Here is a 20,838-nt window from a genome sequence, read left to right as displayed (position 1 = left end):
CGAGTGCTGACCACTGAGCGCTGGGTACTGAGCACTGACCGCCGAGCGCTGACCACCGAGCGCTGGGTACTGAGCACTGACCGCCGAGCGCTGACCACCGAGCGCTGGGTACTGAGCACTGACCACCGAGCTCTGACCACTGAGCACTGACCACCGAACACTGGGTACGGAGTGCTGACCACCGAGCTCTGACCACCGAGCACTGACCACTGAGCGCTGGGTACTGAGGACTGACAGCCAAGTTCTGACCACTGAGTGCGGACCACCGAGTGCTGGGTACTGATCACTGACCACCGAGCACTGACCACCGAGCACTGACCACTGACCACCGAGCACTGACCACCGAGCACTGGGTACTGAGCACTGACCACCAAGCTCTGACCAGCGAGCACTGACCACTGAGCGCTGGGTACTGAGCACTGACCACCGAGCTCTGACCACTGAGCACTGACCACCGAGCACTGACCACCAAGCACTGGATACTGAGCACTGACCACCGAGCGCTGACCACTGAGAGCTGGGTACTGAGGACTGACCACCGAGCTCTGACCACTTAGTGCTGACCACTAAGCACTGGGTACTGATCACTGACCACCGAGCACTAACCACCGAGCACTGACCACCGAGCGCCGACCACCGAGTGCTGACCACTGAGCGCTGGGTACTGAGCAGTGACCACCGAGCTCTGACCACTTAGTGCTGACCACTGAGCACTGGGTACTGATCACTGACCACCGAGCACTAACCACCGAGCACTGACCACCGAGCGCCGACCACCGAGTGCTGACCACTGAGCGCTGGGTACTGAGCAGTGACCACCGAGCTCTGACCACTTAGTGCTGACCACCGAGCACTGGGTACTGATCACTGACCACCGAGCACTAACCACCGAGCACTGACCACTGAGCGCTGGGTGCTGAGCGCTGACCACTGAGCTCTGACCACCGAGCAGTGGGTACTGAGCACTGACCACTGAGCTCTGACCACCGAGTGCTGACCACTGAGCGCTGGGTACTGAGCACTGATCACCGAGCACTGACCACCGAGCGCTGGCCACTGAGAGCTGGGTACTGAGCACTGACCACTGAGCACTGACCATTGAGCGCTGGGTACTGAACGCTGACCACCGAGCTCTGACCACCGACCGCTGACCACTGAGCACTGAGTACTGAGCTCTGACCACTGGGCACTGGGTACTGAGCACTGACCACCGAGTTCTGACCACTGGGCACTGGGTACTGAGCACTGACCACCGAGCTCTGACCACTGAGCTCTGACCACTGAGCGCTGGGTACTGAGCACTGACCACCGAGTGCTGGGTACTGAGCAGTGACCACCGAGCTCTGACCACTGAGCGCTGGGTACTGAGCACTGACCACTGAGCTCTGACCACTGAGCGCTGGGTACTGAGCGCTGACCACCGAGCTCTGACCACTGAGCGCTGGGTACGGAGCGCTGACCGCTGAGCACTGGATACTGAACACTGATCACCGAGCTCTGACCACCGAGCACTGACCACCGAGCACTGGGTACTGAGCACTGATCACCGAGAGCGGACCACCGAGCACTGGGTACTGAGCACTGACCACCGAGCACTGACCACTGAGTGCTGGGTACGGAGCACTGACCACCAAGCTCTGACCACCGAGTGCTGACCACTGAGCGCTGGGTACTGAGCACTGACCACTGAGCGCTGGGTACTGAGCACTGACCACCGAGAGCTGGGTACTGAGCACTGACCACCAAGAGCTAGGTACTGAGCACTGACTGCCGAGCTCTGACCACCGAGTGGTGACCACCGAGCACTGGGTACTGAGCGCTGACCACTAAGCTCTGATCACTGAGCGCTGACCACCGAGAGCTGGGTACTGAGCACTGACAGCTGAGCTCTGACCGAGTGCTGACCACCGAGCACTGGGTACTGAGCACTGACCACCGAGCGCTGACCACTGAGCGCTGGGTACTGAGCGCTGACAACCAAGCTCTGACCACCGAGCACTGGGTACTGAGCACTGACCACCGAGCTCTGACCTCCGAGCACTGACCACTGAGTGCTGGGTATTGAGCTCTAACCACTGAGCACTGACCACCAAAAGCTGGGTACTGAGCACTGACCACTGAGCGCTGACCACTGAGCACTGACCACCGAGAGCTGGGTACTGAGCACTGACTGCCGAGCTCTGACCACTGAGCACTGACCATTGAGCACTGGGTACTGAGCACTGACCACCAAGCACTGGGTACTAACCACTGAGCGCTGGGTATGGAACACTGACCACCGAGCACTGACCACCGAGTGTTGACCACTGAGCACTGGGTACTGATTGCTGACTGCTGAGCTCTGACCACCGAGCGCTGACCACTGAGCGCTGGGTACTGAGCGCTGACCACCAAGCGCTGGGTACTGAGCACTGACCACCGAGTGTTGACCACTGAGCACTGGGTACTGATTGCTGACTGCTGAGCTCTGACCACCGAGCGCTGACCACTGAGCGCTGGGTACTGAGCGCTGACCACCAAGCGCTGGGTACTGAGCACTGACCACCGAGCACTGACCACCGAGCGCTGGGTATTGAGCACTGACCACCGAGCTCTGACCACCGAGTGCTGACCACTGAGCGCTGGGTACTGAGCATTGACTACCGAGCTCTGACCACCGAGCGCTGACCACTGAGCGCTGGGTACTGAGCGCTGACTACCAAGCGCTGGGTACTGAGCACTGACCACCGAGCGCTGGGTACTGAACACTGGCCACCGAGCGCTGACCACCGAGCGCTGGGTATTGAGCACTGACCACCGAGCTCTGACCACCGAGTGCTGACCACTGAGCGCTGGGTACTGAGCACTGACTACCGAGCTCTGACCACCAAGCGCTGACCACTGAGCGCTGGGTACTGAGCACTGACCACCGAGCTCTGACCACCGAGTGCTGACCACTGAGCGCTGGGTACTGAGCACTGACTACCGAGCTCTGACCACCGAGCGCTGGCCACTGAGTGCTGGGTATGGAGCAATGACCACCGAGAGCTGGGTACCAAGTGCCGACCACCGGGACAGCGCATCCCACGGCCACATGGACACACCTCTCGGCTCCTTCCCAGCAGTCATCAGGGATTTGCACGGACACATCTGCCCTTTTAGCCCGAAACCCCTCAGATCGCTGGCTGGGACTTAAAGGGTGACTGCAAGGGGTGAGCAGTACTTCTCATGATTCCCCCCAAATACTGACCCTGTGACACTGGCCCCCTCAGCACCTGCTGCAGCAGCAAGACTACGGCCCAGGTGGAGGCCCTCCTTAGCAACAGGTGGCCGTTACGTGCCCAGCTGCGGCGAAGAGCCTCTCCCTTTACTCCCCAGGCACACACCTTACTCCGCGTTTTGACCAAACGGCGCCATGCTTCACGGACTCCTGCGCGTTTCAGAGAAGCTCTCAGCGCCTTAGCGAGGACCTCGTTTAATGAAATGTGTGGATGTACAATAATTATTTTTAAATCATGGAGACGACAAAACTTTGTATATCCTAAAATTAGATTTTTTTCCTCTTCAGAGTTGATCAATTAGCAATCTTCTAGATAGAAAATACATTTGCGTGGTTCCAAGTTCGGAAGATACAACACGATCCGTGAGGAAAATCTTCCTTCCGCCCCTGTGTCCTGCTACCTACTTCCTCCCTAAAGAGGAAACCGATCTTATGGGCCCTCGTGTATCTGTACGTTTCCACACTCTTGTTTCGTGCAGGTGGCTAAATAGGTGTGTGCGTGTGAGCACATCTGTGTGTGTGCACACACACACGTGCGCTCGGAGTCTAGCACATTCGCTAGATTTCTTGTTTGCTCAACCACTCTCATTCGTAGGTTCTGAATTTGGGGATTCGCCTGCTTCCTAAAATCTGTTTGCACCCCGCACATCAAGGCTCACAGTGTAGACACTCCTCGGAATAGGGAAAATCCGAGTCTTGCCACTTCCACGCTCCCAGCTGAGGTCCAGCAAAGCTACGCTCCACATTCTTGTCACTGTTACTACTTTTTTAGAGAGTGATTTTTGGTCACGCATTCGAATTAGCTGTTGTTTTATATGTTCAGTATTTTTTTTTAACCTGTATTTATTTTTGAGAGACAGAGAGGGACAGGGGAGGGAACAGGGGAGGGACAGAGAGAGACACACACAGAATCCGAAGCAGGCTCCAGGCTCCGAGCCGTCAGCACAGAGCCCGACGTGGAGCTTGAATCCACCAACTGCGAGATCATGACCTGAGCTGAAGTCGGACACTCAAATGACTAAGCCACCTAGATGCCCCTGTTCAATCATTTTTTATATATTAATGTCTTCCTTCCTTCCTTCCTTCCTTCCTTCCTTCCTTCCTCCCTCCCCTCCCTCCCCTCCCTCCCCTCCCCTTCCTCTCTTTCTTCCTGTGGTTTTACATAAAGCACAAATCTCCCCTCCACTTGTGACCCAATTTCACCCCACTTCCACTGCTGATTCTCAACATTCGCCCTTCACTCCCAGGGGATTGTGTCTCCAGGGCTGGCATCCAGCTTCTGTGGTTGTGGACAGGCCAAGGCCCTCCTTTCCCAGAAGTGACCTTTAGAAAGACTCTTTCTGATAGGTGCAGCCACAGTTGGTCACATTTCCTGTTATTCACCAAGACAATCCCAACCAATAGAGAAGACAGCATGGTGACAGCCAGACCTCAGCGATGGGGCGGGGCTGGGCTGGGCCTGAGGACATTGTTGCACCTGGGCTGGGGTGAGGTCGAGCTTGGAGGTTTTAGTTACACGAGCCGGTAATGCTGTTGGGTGAGAAGCCATGTGGCCCCTGCACCAAAAGCTTCCCCAGTGACTCTGGAACGACCCTCTATACATCCGTGCGGCTGCCATTCGCTGGGTGTCCTTTCGTGACGGGCACGTGTCCTGGCCTGGGGATTTCCATCGTCAGATAGCGGAGATCTATCTTGTTCTTTGGAATGTGTCACGTTTCCCTAATTCTTCACGTTCCTTGTAGCGTGGCATTGGTGTCTGTGTATTTAAAGCAGCAGACCTCGCCCAGGTTTAATGGACTGGCTTTGACTGGGACAGACCTTCACCATCAACGTGGCCTGACGTTCTGGGTCGTTCCTGGCCGCCCCAGATGTCCAGTCTTCCCGGCTCCCCTCCCCAGGAGCCCACAATCTCTTGCTCCTTCTGGTGTCCGACTATGCCAGCTCCATGCGGGGCAAGATAGACACCGGCCCCTCGGGTACGTATTGAGCGAGCCACCCCCCCCCCCCCCCCCCCGCCGGCCAGCGGACCGAGGAGGACCGTGGCCATCTCAGCAACTCTCCTCCACCTGTCCTGTCACTCATGGAACGAATGACTCAGGCCACCGAGGTGGGTTGGACCATTGCAGAGTTTAAAATGGCTTTCGATCACACAATTTGAAATGGTTGCCTTTAGCCATTTAATCTTTAGCCGTTGCTTCGGGCAGACACGGAATAGATCACTGTCCAAAGGAGAGACGCATATGGAACCCCGAATTTTAAATATAAGCTAAATAGAATAGAAAAGAAAAAGGAGTCTTTACATTTGACTCAGGTTGAAGCCCAACAGCCCTTTACTAGGTCCGCGAGCTACGTTGTATACAGAATGGCACGATGAGCTTCCTTTGTATGTTAACCACTGGCATTACGAAAAGACGTGCAACCCTGGAGTCAGCTGCCTGGACGTGCGTGCCGTCCGTGGGGAACACGGTCTGTATTCCGTCGGCCTCTGCCCTGCCATGTGCAACTTGTGACAAACCCCTGGCGGCCTGAAACTCTCTCTCTAATCTTTTCACTTAAAAGTAAAACACAACACTGATTTAAAAACAATCATTTGAGGGGCACCTGGGTGGCTCGGTCAGTTAAGCGTCGGACTTCGGCTCAGGTCATGATCTCATGGCTCGTGGGTTCGAGCCCCACATAGGGCTCTGTGCTGACAGCTGGGAGCCTGGAGCCTGCTTCGGGTTCTGTGTCTCCCTCTCTCTCTGCCCCTCCCCCCACTCATGCTCTGTTTCTCTCTCTCTCCCTCTCTCGCTCTCAAAAATAAACAAACATTAGAAAAAAAACACAGTCATTTGATTGTTTTGAAAGTAAAGATTCAGGAATTTCAAACATCAAGCCAATTTATGTCCATTTTTAGGATGTAATGAATAGTTGAATTTCAATTTATATTTCCATACTCGTTTACTTCTAATTTTTTGCAAACAAATCAAGCCTTTTGTACAGAGTTTATTGGAAAATACCCGTTTCTCTAGATTTCATGAAATAAATATGGTTGCAAAATAACTTGTGTTTAGGTAGACTTGTGAAATCACAGTGCCTAAAATGAAGTATTTCGTCTTACAATTCCTTCTTCGTCATACACGGTGTGTGCACGTGCACAATTATCTGCTCATCTCGGCTGGGGCGGAGGACTGCCCTTCCTGGGGACCCCAGCCCCTCACGCTTCTGGCTAGACTTGGTGGTGGGGACCAGATGAGGAAGCAGTGACAGCCGCTGTTCCCAGAGGAACAGCAGGTCAGGTCGGAGGGGCATGGACAGAGCCGAGGGGCTCCGGGGTCCCACTGCCCTCCTTGCCTCCGCTCTGCCCAGGGCTCCACGTTACGGACCCTCCACACTCACCACCTGCACACCCTCGGCTGCCTGTCCGGAGGCATGGCAGCCACACAGGATTCGTGGTCCTGTCCCCAGCCTTCCCGGGCGCAGCCCACTGAGGTTGTGGCTCGTACCGGGCTTCCTGACGTCCCCCCAGGAGCCACTTGCCCTGTGCTTCAGGGGGACGCTGAGTGACTTCTCCGGGATCTCCCAGTTCCGCCCTCTAAGTGTTCATCTCCCCAGCCTACCCCACATGTCTCTAAGTGTCCAACGCCTGTAATGCACCCCCCATCCTGTCACACTTGGGGTGGCTCTGCTCGGCTGGCTGAACCCTAACAGATACACTGAGAAAAAAATTTGTGAGATGGCTAAAATTCCCAAGGTGGTTCCCGTGATTCAGAATAGGCTGCAAAGCCCTTGACTCTCAGGCCTGCCACTTGACCTGCCCACTCTCCAGGAGCTGTTACTGTCGTGCACGAGACAGGGTGAGCAGGGGACATCTTGCCCTGAGTGTGGAAGCTTACATTTTGGTCAAATGACGCTTCGGTGGTTTTTTTTTTTTTTTTTCTGCCTGCGAGATCTCAGCCCACTTATAAGATTGTTATCCTTCTGTTTTCTTCTTTTTTCTTTCTAGTCCTTTGTGGGCTTGCAGAGCCTGTCCGTCTGGATGATATTGTCTGTTTCTGAGACCCCTGGTCTGTCTACGGCAGGCAGCGCCTAACGAGCAGGTCTCATCTGGAGGTTCCAGCATTTTCCAAGGTTGTGATTTCATTTATTGTTGTACGGATTTCAGGTCAAGTTTTTCTTCCACTACTTCAAAGTCCCTCTTTAATCATTTTCAGGTTTTCATGGCAGGTTTTTCTGCAGGGATTTTGGGGCGGTCGATGTCACACTCTCGTCATAACGGCGTGCAGGGTGGTGCGAGCCCCCCGTTGTAACCCCATTCCTAGTATTCCTTCTCCCAGCATTCCACGCTCCAGCCAGATCCACGGACATTGCACACACTTCCTTTCCACGTAAGCCTTTCCCTTCCCTGAGCCGCCTGTGGACTCTCAGTCTGAGCTGCCATCTTGGGAAGGTTCTCTGGTCTCCCGGGGGAGCGGAGCCCTCCACCATGTCTCTGGGTCTCTGTGGCCCCGGCTCATACATCTGTAACGGGACCTAAGTGTTTTGTGCATGGGGCACAAGTCTGTGTTTATTTCCGGCTCACACGTCGGCTGGTCGGCTGGGATCTGCTCGAGGCCGGGGTTGGCACTGCTCGGCTCCAATGTGAGCTCAGCTCAGGTCTGCTGTGTGTGTCTCTTACTCTTCTAGGATCTCATTCAGGGGCACCTGAGGCACGTTCTTCACGCGGGGACGGCCTACGTGCAAGGGGGCGAGCCCAACCGGATGAGCGTATTTTGACCCTTTGGACCTCACCCCACTGGCCAAAACGTGATGTATGGCCAAGCCCTGTGTCCAGTCGTGGGGAAATCCTCTGCCTGCCATGAAGCCACGGCAAGGACGTGGATATACGATCTAACTACAAGAGAGCAAAGAATTCACGCCAGTGATTCAGTCTACCCCAGCGCACTTAAATATGTGTTGCGTCCACAAATATGGAATGTTCAGGACATCCAGGAAGATTCCTCATGGTTGTACAGAATTTAGCAACTGCTAATTTACCCACATGCGAGACTAAGCTTCTTCTCACCTGTCCCCAGCACCACTCCATCCATTTCTCTTTTTTAATTTATTTAATTAAAATTTTAAGGTTTACTTATTTTTCAGGGAGAGAGAGACAGAATGTGAGTGGGGCAGTGGCAGAGAGAGAGGGAGACACAGAATCTGAAGCAGGCTCCAGGCTCCCAGCTGTCAGCACAGAGCCTGATGCGGGGCTCGAACCCACGGACCGCGAGATCATGACCTGAGCCGAAGTCATACACTCAATGGACTGAGCCACCCAGGTGCCTCCCCACCCCATCCATTTCTAAAGCAGCAACGACTGCCTCAAATCAACCTGGGGGTCAGCACCCCAGGGCTCAGTGTCATAAGCTGACAAGAGCCCCTTGACTGGGGCTGTCCAGCCGCATCGTGAAGCCACACCACACAGCGCCATCTGGGTAACCCTACGTTCAGCCCTACCTTTTTCTCTATGAACATTCCCTCATGCATCAACAGGGAACAAAGGGCTGAAACCATATTAAATTTTTGAAGACCGTCTTATTTATTAGCTCATCATGGTAAGACGAGTTTTGGCGTACGCATGGCATTATTAACAAAGCTTACAAAAGAGCAAATATTTTGGCTCTTTATTGTTCTTTTCTTAATGTTTGTTCTTTGGATTATTTGTGGAATTCTATTAAAGAAAACCGAGGGAGATGGGCCCTTTCCTGCTTCTGGCCCACTGATGTTAACCTGAGGGATTTTTTATACAGTGAAATTTGTTTTTCAGGTTCGCTTTTGTCATGTTGGTGCTGAATTTTCCATCACCATTTGCAGCGAGGCAGAGGTCAGGAATAATATGCATAAATATTTATTTCCTAAAAAGTTAATTCTTACTCCTAAAATGATTTTGGAAAGTTGAAGGGAATAAATTTTCATCATGTAGCAGAAAATGCTGAATAATTCAGTCGGCATTTTCAAACACCTGCCCACGAAGTAAAGGAAGGCGCATTAAGGGAAGGGATGTTTGGAGCTGCTCAGACGGGGAGATCGGCCGGCGGCACCGAGGGTGGGAGAGGGACGGGAGCGACACAAGGGATCGAACCAGTGAAGGACGCAAAGCCTACTGATCTGGTTCCCATCACTCGCGGCTGGAGAGGAGAGCAATGCCGACACTGTCCTCTCGTTCATTGCTGGCACTGGGGCGTCCTGCCCGCCAGCCTGCCTGTGTACCTCCTTCGAGAGGGCAAAACTCCAGACTCGCGGAGGGGAGGAGGTTCTGCTGGGAAGTGTTTCATTATCATCATTTTCTACAGAAAGCACATGAACTGTTTTAGGGCGCTGTCTCACTGCCACGGTACCGCGGCAATGACGAGTTTTACAAAACGCCTCATCGGCGCGGGCGTCTTAGCTTGGGCGACGTTGACCGTCTTTGTGCGGCCGTGCGCTGCACCACGGAACGTGTAGTAGCAGCATCCCTGGTCTCTGTCCACCTGATGCCAGGAGCTCTGCTCCCCCAGGGGGACAACCAAAAAATGTCCCCAGACATTTGCAAATTGTTCCTCGGGCGGGGGCGGGGGGTGCAGGCAGGCTCGCCTCTGGTTGAGAACCACTGCTCTCATCCAATCTCAAAACAATTATGTGGTTGGTAATCAGGGACATGCAAACCAAAACAGGAATTAAATACTATTTCCCCCACTAGGTTTGCAACCATATCGAGCTGGATAATGTAGAATGTCGGCAAAAGGACAGGGAACAGGTTGTTCCTGGCAGGAATGTTAGAACAAGTATTTAGGGGGAGGGCATCGGTAGTTTCGATTGAAATAAAAAATGCACATATCCAATGACGGAGACTTCTTTCCAGTATCAACCAGGAGAAATAGCGACACTTTTAGATAAGGAAGCATTGAAGCAGCGTTCACTGCAAAACTACTTGCTATAGGGAAAAATGGAAAGCCTACGTGTCCGTCCACAGATAAGTAGCTAATTAAGTCATTGTGACTGGTGCTACGGACTATTTCGCAGCAGCTAAAAATAATTAGGTACATCTGTCTGTACTGACATGGAGTTCGACAGAACATCGAGACACAGCATTAAGAAATAAAAAGCAAAGTTACCAAATGAAAGGTACTGAATAATTTCACCCATGCTGCTCTCTGTCATGCACACAGACACCGCATTTTGTTTAGGTGCACGTTTCTGTACGCAAATAGGAATACGTAAAAAAAAGATGCAGAAACACTGGGAGTGGCAGGGCCACGATGGCCCCCATCTCCTTTTCCTTAGGGATTGGTGAGGGCTTGGTGGCAACTATGCTGGGAGCTTGGAAGGAGAGGGGCGGGGAGGATGAGTTGGAGGAGGAGAAGGAGTTGAGAGTCTGCCTTTCAGAGCAGTGCAGACATCGAAGAAGCTGAGGGGGGGGGGGCTCTGGGGAGAGAGACTAGGGGGAGGCATCGGGGGAGACAACGCGGACCAGCATGTGTGCAGAGGGCATCAGAAGCGCGTGTTCACAGCAGCATCATTCACAACAGCCGAGATCTCGGGGGAAACAACCCAAGTGTCCACCGGTGGATGAATGAATCAACAAAATGGAATCCATCCAACGGCTCTTATTGAGCCACAGAAAGGAAGAAATCCTGACACCTGCTACAACCTAGATTAACCTTGAAAACATGATGCTGAGGGGAAGGAGGCAGACACTAAAGGCCACATACCGTGGGATTCCATTTATGTGGAATGTTCAGAGTAGGCGGATCTGTAGAGGGAGAACGCCGGCTGGTGACCGCCAGGGGGTGGGAGTGAACCTCATCATCAGTCATTGGTAAAAGTAATTTTTTTTTTAAAAGTAGGCACCGCTTATTCTGGGAACTAGGGAAGAAAACAGGCTAAGCAACTCTTCCATAATACCAGAGCCAAGAGCGAACCCTTTACGGATTCACGTCTGCGGTCGGGGATGTGGAAATTCTCACCCTGTTAATCGACAGAAGGCAAATACTTGGATTCCTGGCAAAACACCAAGGTAGTAACTCAACTTTGCCAAACGCTTCGTTGAAAAACACGGAGGAGGCACTGACCTGGTCCTCAAGGCCTCGGCAAGTAGAAACGGTCACGAAAACAATTATGTGATAGACCGAGTGCCAAAAGGATGTTTCTCGTTTAGGGGGAACACAAAGAAGGAAATTCCGAACTCCCTGGGAAGCTTGGAAGAGGAGGAAAACCCCTGAGGGAGGTCCTCAGTCTTGCTGGGGGGAGAGGGCCGGCAGGGGAGAGCCTGAAGGTACCTCCAAGGGCACACAGAGCACCCGTTTGAGATGGCAGGAGACGAGGTTTACCTGCAGGCGGGCCTCTAGCGTGAGGGGAAGGCCGTCCGGACTCCGGCACGTCCGTTAGGTTCCAGTCATCTGCTCCTTTGTCCGCTATCCCGTGAGAATTTCAGCTCTTTTCAAACGCACGTCCACGTCCCAACTACTCCTGCCCTCATTTTAAGAAGATGACTCTGTGTCCTTCCCCACGGAGAAAAGGGAGGTCACCAGCTTGAAACGCCTCTTGACTTCCCAGTCTGTGTCTATAGGTCTCCCTTCCTTCCACCTGCTATGGCGGGGGGGGGGGCGGCGGGGGGAGGAGGTGTTACCCCAAGTTAGGGCCCGGCCCTCCCCTGGGCCCTAGAGCCCCTCCTCCACAGTCTCCCTATGGTTTACATCTCACATGGTGTGGCACAAAAGGGGCACCTGGGTGGCTCAGTCGGTTAAGCATCCAACTTCAGCTCAGGTCATGATCTCACACTTGGGGAGTTTGAGCCCCATGTCGGGCTCTGTGCTGATAGACGGGAGCCCGGAGCCTGCTTCCCATCCTGTGTCTCCCTCTCTCTCTGCCCCTCCCCTGCTCACGCTCTGTCTCTCTCAAAAATGAATAAAAGTTTAAAAAAATTTAAAAGAAAAGGAAACACTGGAAGGCCCCGGTTGCTTCTGCCATCAGGCTGGGGGTCTCTGCAGCCGCGGCCAGGCTGAGTCCGGCCCGCTTACGCGGCTTCTCGGGCGCTGCCCGGTCCTGGGTCCCTGCTCACCTGGCCCCGCCGCCCCACACCCTTGCGGTCCTGCGTCTTTTCCTGTGTTGCGCCTGTCGCGGTCTGTGAAGCGTCTCCGTTCTGGCTTCACTGGCTCCTCGTTCTCTCACGAGATCCTAAGGTCCAGGGGAGTCCCGCCCCGCCCCCCTTACTTCTGCAGCACCAAGCACCGCGCCCGCCTGGCGAAGATGTGCTCGGTACACGCTAACCACGTTTACTAACGTTAACGGAAACGCGGACTGGCTTTCACACACCTGGGAGGCTGTATCAATACTCTCCAAATGCGTGCAAAAATCACCACAATCGCTCTCGTCCTTGTTAGCCGAGAATAAATTTCCCACTATTGCCCATCTTTTGAGCTGGAAGGAAGTTTGGAGGAGACACGGTCATCGACCGTTTTAGGCTAACCAGCCCACAACCGAGCTAACCTTGTCGTCTGCAGGCCCCCGGTGGTGGGGGAGGAAAGGGTGTGTGGTTAAGTGGGGACTTGCACAGAAACCCGAGCTGGAACCCCGGAGTCCCCTTCATTCCCCTGTGAAAGGCAGGCCTCTGCCAGGATCTTGACGTGAACTTGGCAGACTCATTCACTCACGTCAGTCTTAGGTTTCAAGATCTTTATCGTTTCCCGAGAGCCTGTTATAAGAAGGTCACAGAGAAGCATGAGAATGGGGGACTGATGTCAGGGCAACAGATTTTCCAAGGATAAAGTCGCACAACACTTAGCGAAGATCTTCTCTGACGGGCCCCAGCCTCCTGTCCAACCAGCAGCCCGTTACCGGTCTGAGCGGGCCGCCTAACAAGGCGCCACAGGCTGGGCGACCTTAACTACAGACTTTGGTTTTCTCACACCTCTGGGGTCGTAAAGTGCAACACCAAGGTGTCAACAGGTCTGGTCTCCCCTGAGGCCTCTCTCCTTGGCACGGAGACAGCCACTGTCTCCCCGTGTCCTCACGTGGTCGTCCCTGCGTGTGTGTGTGTGTCCTGATCTCTTCTCGTAAGAACTTCAGTCTTCCTGGAGGAGGACCCACATTAATAACCTAATTGTAACCTAATTACCTCTTGAGTAGGAGACGCTGTCTCCCGATGCAGGCACACTCTGAGGCCTTGCAGGTTAGGACTCCAACATGTGAACTTGGGGCAGGGCATAATTCAGCCCATCTACATGAGTAACAACGGACAAGGTCAGAGAGGACACAAGCACATACAACCCTGTCCCGAGGAGTAATGCCAGAATTACATATTCTTTGAGTGATATTTGGATCAAAAGGAGAGAAAGCCCACCATGACTCATAGAACACACACTTTTTATCAGCCTGACATGTTTACTTATCATCTAAATAAATTTGGAGAGCAGCCCCCACAATGTCAGCAAATCTGACAACGCAGTCACTGGGTACGACACAGATGGGGAGTAAATGTTTAAAGAATTAATCAAAGACATTTTCATCAGCGGGTGGCCCGTGCTACTGTAAACAAAGCCCGTTTCTCATCCTCTCCGGGCATCTTCACACACCTCTGGAGACAATCCCTCTCCCTTTATTTTTCTATCCACTGCCTGGGGAAAGTGTTCAAGCTGCTCAGGTTGGATAAGAGGTATTTTTAGGCAAACGGAACCCGTGGCTCTTCCTTGGGTCTTTTCTGACCAAGGGTCCCTGATGGTGCATCATCTGACGAGGGGCTGGGGCTAAGCTATCCTATACTTGACATCTTTGCTGGTTTTTGATTTCATAAACAAAAAATATTTTGCCTTTAGGGTTTTCCTTAGCAGAAGACCTAGGAAAAAACCCCATTTGTTCTGCTCATAATGCTTGTGGAGCCATTAGTATTTGCCAAGCATGAAGCAGGGTGCTTGCCTGGGTGGACCTGCGAGCTTGTCTCTGCCTTGGGGTCGAGTCTCTCCATTCAACAGTAAAAAATTTCTAGATGTTTCCAAAAGCGTGGCCCAAAGATTTCTTTTGGTCAACTGGGACACTTGTTAAAAATTTAGATTAGAATTCCCTTATGAACATATCTGTGAAACTCCCATTTCCTCTATGCTCCAAAAAAAAAGAAAAAAAAAAGAAAAAGAAAAGAAAAGACTAATAAAAGAAGCAAACTTTGTTTTCGGCAATGAAAGTAAACTCCACAGAAAGAGAGATGCTCCCGAAAGCATCTGCCTTGTGATGACAGCTGGTGCAAGGAAGCGGAGACACGTCGAGGACAGATCTAAGGGGTGACAGTCCAGATGCCACAAAGCTCAGAAAACATCAGCAAAAACACAGTTCTGTAGGGCCAGAGACACATCCTGACGGGCACAGCTTTCATTTGCTGTTCCATTGTGGGCAGGGGGGGGGGAGAAAAAAAGGATCGACAAATGCCCCCACTGGAACCACGCGGGTTTAGAGATGTCAAGAATCACGAAGACAGGCCACACAGGAAGCTGTCTGTTCTGGTTGTAACTCACAAGTAAGAGCTGGCATCATGAAGGCTACAACCGGGTCCTCCCTGCCCTGACTCATGCAGTAGTAGTAGTAAGTAATATATACAGAGAGACGTACGAATATGTCTTCTTACTTATGTTACTACATTTATGTCTACATATGTCTCTCTCTACGAATACATATACACATATATCTACATGATGTACTAAAAGAAAAAAAACAGCAGCAAATATTTATAAAGAATACTCAGATATTTTGCAACGTGTATTAGTTTCCTATTGCCACTGCACAAAAACTGCCACTACATTAGTGGCTTTAAACAACACAAATTTATTATCTTACAGTTTTGGACGTCTGCTGAGACTGGAGTCGCTGGGCTGTGTTCCTTCTGGAGGCCCGGGGGACGACTGTTTTCTTGTCTTTTCCAGCTTCTAGAGGCGCCTGCATTTCTGGGCCCACGGCCTCTTCCTCCAGCTGCAAAGCCAGTAATGGCCAGTTGAGTTTTGGTTCTATTTTACCACTCTGACCCTCTTCTTCCACACTCCAGGGTGCTTGTGATTACATTACGCCCACCCAGATAATCCAGGGAAATATCCCTATATTAAGGTAATCTGATTAGCAACCTTAATTCCATTTGCAACATTTATTCCCCTTTGCTACATAACACAGCGTATTCACAGGGTCCATGACCTAGCACGTGGATATTGTCCTTGGGGGCGACACTATCCTGCCTAGGGCTCCACAGCACAGAGAGGAAAACGGCAAACAACCACGTCATCGTGAATTTTTAAAACCTTAAGAAAATGATCTCAAATAAAGGAGACCACAGATACAATGGCCAAAATATCAGGTGAGAGAGAAGGGGGATAAAACAAAAGTTGACAGAACTCAGGAAAAAGAATAAAGAAAGAAACAGAAAGAAAGAAAAAGAAAGAAAGAGAGAAAGAGAGAGAGAGAGAAAGAGAGAGAAAGAAAGAAAACCATCTCGGGAATGCAGAGAGAGTCGGAGGAAGCAAAAGGGATGCCACTGAGGCCAAAACTCATACAAAACAACAGAGCCGTAGCCTGCCTCTCATTAGAGGAGAGAAAGGAAAAGAAAAAAAAAAAAAAAACAACGAAAAGAGACACAGTTTTAAAATGGAGTGCAGAGCGAATGACACAGAAGCTGTGGGAGAAGAAACCACACATGTTGTAACTGGAGTCCTGGAAGGAGGAAACCAGAATGGGAGAGAAGAAATATTTGAAGACATGGTTCAAGAAAACGTCTTTGAAAGAAAAGAAGCCTGAGCCTGCGGAGTAAAGGAGCACGTCAGGGTATGCGGAGCGGAGAACGCTGGAACTCGCTGGTCACTACGCTTCAAGGATGAAGAGAAACTTCCTTTGGGCAGTCATGCAAGAAAAGGGAGACAAGCTGAAGAAAAACCCAAGCAGGTCTCAGATGTTTTTATAGCAACATTTAAAGCAAAAAAAAAAAAAAAAGAAAGAAAGAAAGAAAGAAAGAAAGAAGAGAAATCCTTATAACATTCTCACGGAAAGAGGTTGTGAGCCACAATTTTACATCCATCCAAACTCTACATAGAGTGTAAAGGCTACCCACAAAATACCTCTGACGTTAAAGACTAAGAAAACACCATTCTATGAGGCCTTCTTGGGGCAATTACCAGAGGATCTACTCCAGCCACGCAGTGTGTGCCCAGAAAAAGGAGGAAATGTTTCAAATTCTTTTTATGAAAAGAACATAACCTTGACATTAATACCCACCAGATTGCGGTGGGAGCAGACACAGTGATGGCAACAATAAAAAAACCTCTCACTCACGAATGCAGATGTAAAAACTCTAAATAAAATATATTAATGGCAAGATTTCATTCTTTTTTTATGGCTGAGTAATGTTAATTATACTTCAATGAAAATGTACTGAACGAACTAACCCAGTAACATTTTCGAATCCATCATGACCAAGTATGTTACGTGAGGAGTATAGGAACAATTCAATTTGAGGAAATCTAATGAAATCATATAATTCAAGGGAAATGGAAAGATCATCTTCATTTTACGCTAAGGGGGCATCTGAAAAATTTCAATATCCATTCCAATTAAAAAAAAAAAGTACTCAGAGAAACAGGGGTAGATTCATACTAGCTTATCCACCATGGATACATAATAAAACATTTATCCTAGCTCAAAACCCAGCGTCATTCCTAATGGCAATCCCCTAGAGGTGTTTTCACTAGAATCAGCAACATGAAGACGATGCTTTATTATTATTTAATGTTGCACGGGGCGGGGGGGGGGGTGGTTTCTAGCCTATGCGAGGACACAAGAGACACCACCTAGAGTCTCACCAAAAGGATGATACACGGGCCGCATCAAGCCTTGGGATTCAGTTGCCAATTAAGTGAGGGTCACGCTGAACCGTGCTGTGGGGTTGCAATCAGCCCCAGATACCCCAGAACTTTCCACAGGTAAATTGCAAGAAAAAAAAAGATGTAAGGGAAATGGCGAAATTGAACGCAACTTAAGAGACAGCACGATTTTTTAAAGTGGGCGAGACTGAACCGTGGTGTCCTAGGGATACGCACTGGGTGACCTACTCAGGAATGACAAGAGGCGATGGCCACATAGCCCAGGAGGGTGGTCACTTTGTGCAGAGAGGGGAAGTTGCGACGGGAAAGATGGCGACGGTTTCTGAGGCTGTTCCCGTCCCAGGCGTAGTTTACAAGGGTGTCTGCCTTAAGACCACTCATTAAGCTAGACATCTCTCTTATGTGCTTTCCTGTACAGAAATTTTATTTTACCATAAAAAGGTTCTAAAAGTGCTCAGCTCTGCACAGCATAAACCACCATAAAAATACCAAGTCAGAAGACAAATTGCAACACTGTGTTGGCAACTTCGATCAGAGGCAAAGCACCGAAGACTTTCTTCAAATTAACAAGAAAAAAAAAAAAACCCACCAGTTTATTGCAAAAACTGACAAAAGACATGAACACGGGGCCCCCAAATCTACAAAAGATCTATGTCTTTTCGCTTCACTTGAGGGGGTATCCATGACGGCGCTTGTCAGGATTTCTGGTTCCCCCTCTTTTCCGGCCCATGTGCCTTTGAGGTCATGTGACTGGCTCTGGCCAATGGCATGAAGCAGAAGGGAACCTGTTAGTCGTAGGTGGAAGCATTTAAATACCCGTGGAAGAGGGTCTGGCACTCCCCTCCCTCTCCCCTCCCTCCTGCCCAAGTGGTCCTGGGAGCGCGTTTACTCCCAGGAAAACAGAAATGAACCCCTGCACGGAGAGCAGCTGCAGAGACATCGCTCAGTTCCGCCAGGACCTCAAGTGAGCAAGACACAGACCATTTCTGTTCCAAGGCACTGAAATCCAGGGGCAGTCTGTTGCACAGTGTCACCTAGCCTATCTGAGTGTTACGGATGTCCTAGGCGTGCCCTGTGACAATTATTATCTTGGTCCAGACTAGGGAGAAAAATGCCACTGTTCCCAGCGGTGAGCCATCGACTGCATTACAAAGTGGCGAGGCTTCTAAATGCAGCTGATAAGACGAAAAAAATGACAGCCATTTTCGTAAAGCGGAATATCTTCGTATTTCAAAATGCTATGCTGCAGACAATACGTTTTGATGACCACACAATTTCATTTCCTTTGTGATCTCAACAAATGCACTCTATTATGAAAGAAATAACCGCCACTTTCTTTATTTCACTTATTTATTCAACAAATATATATTGAGCGCCTACTCTGAGTCTGGCACTTGGCTGGGTGATATATCAGGGAATAAAGGAAGTAAAAATGCCTGCTGGCCTAGAGTTTACACTCTGGTGGGGAGACATGGACAGTAAACACACATAGTACATAAATAAAGGGCACAGCATGACACGAGGCGTTAAGGGCTGTGGAGTAAAAATAGAGCAGGATAAGAAAGATCGGGAATGCTGGGGGAGGTGATGGTATTTTAAATGAATGGACAAGAGAGAACTTACTGAGAAAGTGACCTTCAAGCAAACATCTGAAGCTGGAGAGATGACGAGCCATACAGCTGTCAGGGGAAGGGTGCTCTAGGGAGATGAAGCAGTCTGTGCAAAGGCACTGGGGTATTAGAGGAACAATGAGGAGGCTGGAGTGGAATGAATGATAATGGGTGAGTGAGAAACAAAAAAGGGTAGAGAGAGAGCAGTCGGAGGACCCTGCAATAACCCATCATACGGAAGCAGGGGAGCTCAGATTCTGGGTTCATGCTTTCAAGGTGGAGGCTACAAGATTTCTTGACAGTTTGACTGTGAAATGTGCAAGAGCGAGAAATCAAGACTGTCTCCCAGGTTTTAGCCTGAACAGCTGGCAGGAAGGATACAATCGACTCGGGCAAGATCCTGAGTACAGTGGCCCGGGGAGGAACCCAGAGCTCGGTTTCTGGCACGTCAACCATGAGACGACTATTAATCGCTGTGTCGGATCCCTGTGCAAACTCCGGTGAACTAGGCGGTCTAAAACAACAGAGATTTCTTCTCTCACAGTTCAGGGCACTAGTCCCAAATCCCACAGGGGGCTCCAGGGGAGACTCTGTTCCTGGCCTCTTCCAGCTTTGGGGTGATCGGTATTTCTGGGCTTCTGGTACCACACCGAACTCCACCTCTAGGGTTACGCTGCTTCCTCTCCGTCTGTGTGTCTTTCATAAGGGTGCTTGTCATTGGATTTAGGGCCCGTTGAGATAATTCAGGCTGCTCTCGTCACAAAGTCCCTCAGTTACATCAACAAAGACCCCTCCCCCCAACCCACCTTTTTTTTTTTCTAAATAAGGTCACAGTCACAGATTTGAGAGATTAGGATGTGGACATATCTTTGGGGGCCCCCATTCAGCACCCCCCATGTGTCTTCAGTGGTTTAGGGAGGGTCTTTCCGTGGGGAGACTATATGGGGATTGTGCAAAGCTCTCGACATAATGGTTTAGGTTTGGTGGGCACAATAAAGCAAGGATCTAGAAGGAGATTTGAAAAGTACACAGTTGTCTGCCAAGGAAATGCTTTGACCAGTGGAACAATCTCGAGTCCCAGAAGGCTTGTTTTTGGGAACTCTACGGTTCAGATAGATTGATTCTGAAGACGTTCCTGAAGCAAAGAATAAAGTCCTTTACTGCTTTACAGCTGTAGGTGCCTGAGCGAGAATCCCCAGTTCTCAGCTCCGGTAATTAAGCTGATGCTTAGGAAAGCTGGACTCGGAGCTCAAAGGGGCAAGATGAATATCCTGACCTCCCTCCCTCCTCTGGCCCAGACGCTTGGAGCGGATGCATGTTACGGGCAAAGGAGAAAGCGGACCACAGAGAGCCTCTGCTGGGTCCACTGCCGGAGCCCTGGGTCAATGCTGCTTCTCCATGGGCCCCGCGCGTCCCCCGGGGGCACGGGCCCTGTGGCAGGGGACAACGGCACCACCCTTCCACCCACAGCCGTCGTCCAAGCGGAGACACCAAGTCCCATCACGTGGTTAGCTACCATGTCATCATGTCTTCAGAGCTGGGTGAGGTCTTCAGGTCATCTGCTGTAACTCTTGCGTTTTAGGTGGGGAGCCCCACAGGCAACGGTTAAGAATCTCACCGCGCTTCTCCAGGGCCCTGATGAGAAGGCTGGCTTTCGGATCCCAACTCCCGTGCTCCGCGTGACGTCTTTGCCCTGGCTACCTGCAGACCCAAGGAACTGATGCTCAGAGCGCAGCAGCATCTCGGGTTAGAGGAGTTTTTGTGACCAGCAACAGAAACAGAAACTAGTTAATTAAAGCCGAAAAGGAATTTATTAAAAGGATCAGGGTGCTCACAGACCTCCAGGAGGTCTCAGAGTCGGGCGTGGAGGCCGCTTTGCTGTGAGCAGTGCCCCAGTTCACACCGGCTGGAAGACGCTGCGGCCCCCACCCCGGGGCACTGACAGATCTGTCCACCCCACTGGCCTCTCCGGTCCCTAACACTGGGGCTCTGGACACTGGACACAGGGGCTCTGCCGCGGCCACTCCTGGCGGACCGGACCGGTCCCGTGAGGTCTCTGCTCCTACGCCTACTGGCTCTGAATCCAAGCTAGAGCCACAAGCCCCCGTCTGGCTGGTTGGGAGGC

The 20,838-nt window shown here is 51.2% G+C and overlaps 1 protein-coding gene across 1 annotated transcript; it reads right to left on the bottom strand.

The window, feature by feature from the left end:
* Positions 1-558: 558 nt before the first annotated feature.
* Positions 559-20,454, bottom strand: LOC125154655 (uncharacterized). Its single transcript, XM_047839187.1, has 4 exons — positions 20,332-20,454; positions 9,616-9,762; positions 2,277-2,961; positions 559-2,031 (listed from the first exon to the last, which is right to left on the bottom strand). Exons 1-4 carry the CDS (start codon positions 20,452-20,454, stop codon positions 1,838-1,840), a joined length of 1,149 nt encoding a protein of 382 aa, XP_047695143.1. The 3' UTR covers positions 559-1,837.
* Between the last annotated feature and the right edge of the window lie 384 nt (positions 20,455-20,838).

The sequence above is a fragment of the Prionailurus viverrinus genome, chromosome E3 (assembly GCF_022837055.1).
Source record: "Prionailurus viverrinus isolate Anna chromosome E3, UM_Priviv_1.0, whole genome shotgun sequence".
NCBI classification, from domain to species: Eukaryota; Metazoa; Chordata; class Mammalia; order Carnivora; family Felidae; genus Prionailurus; species Prionailurus viverrinus.
The sequence above is the reverse complement of the archived record's forward strand: the minus strand, read 5'-3'. Positions and strand labels throughout refer to the sequence as shown.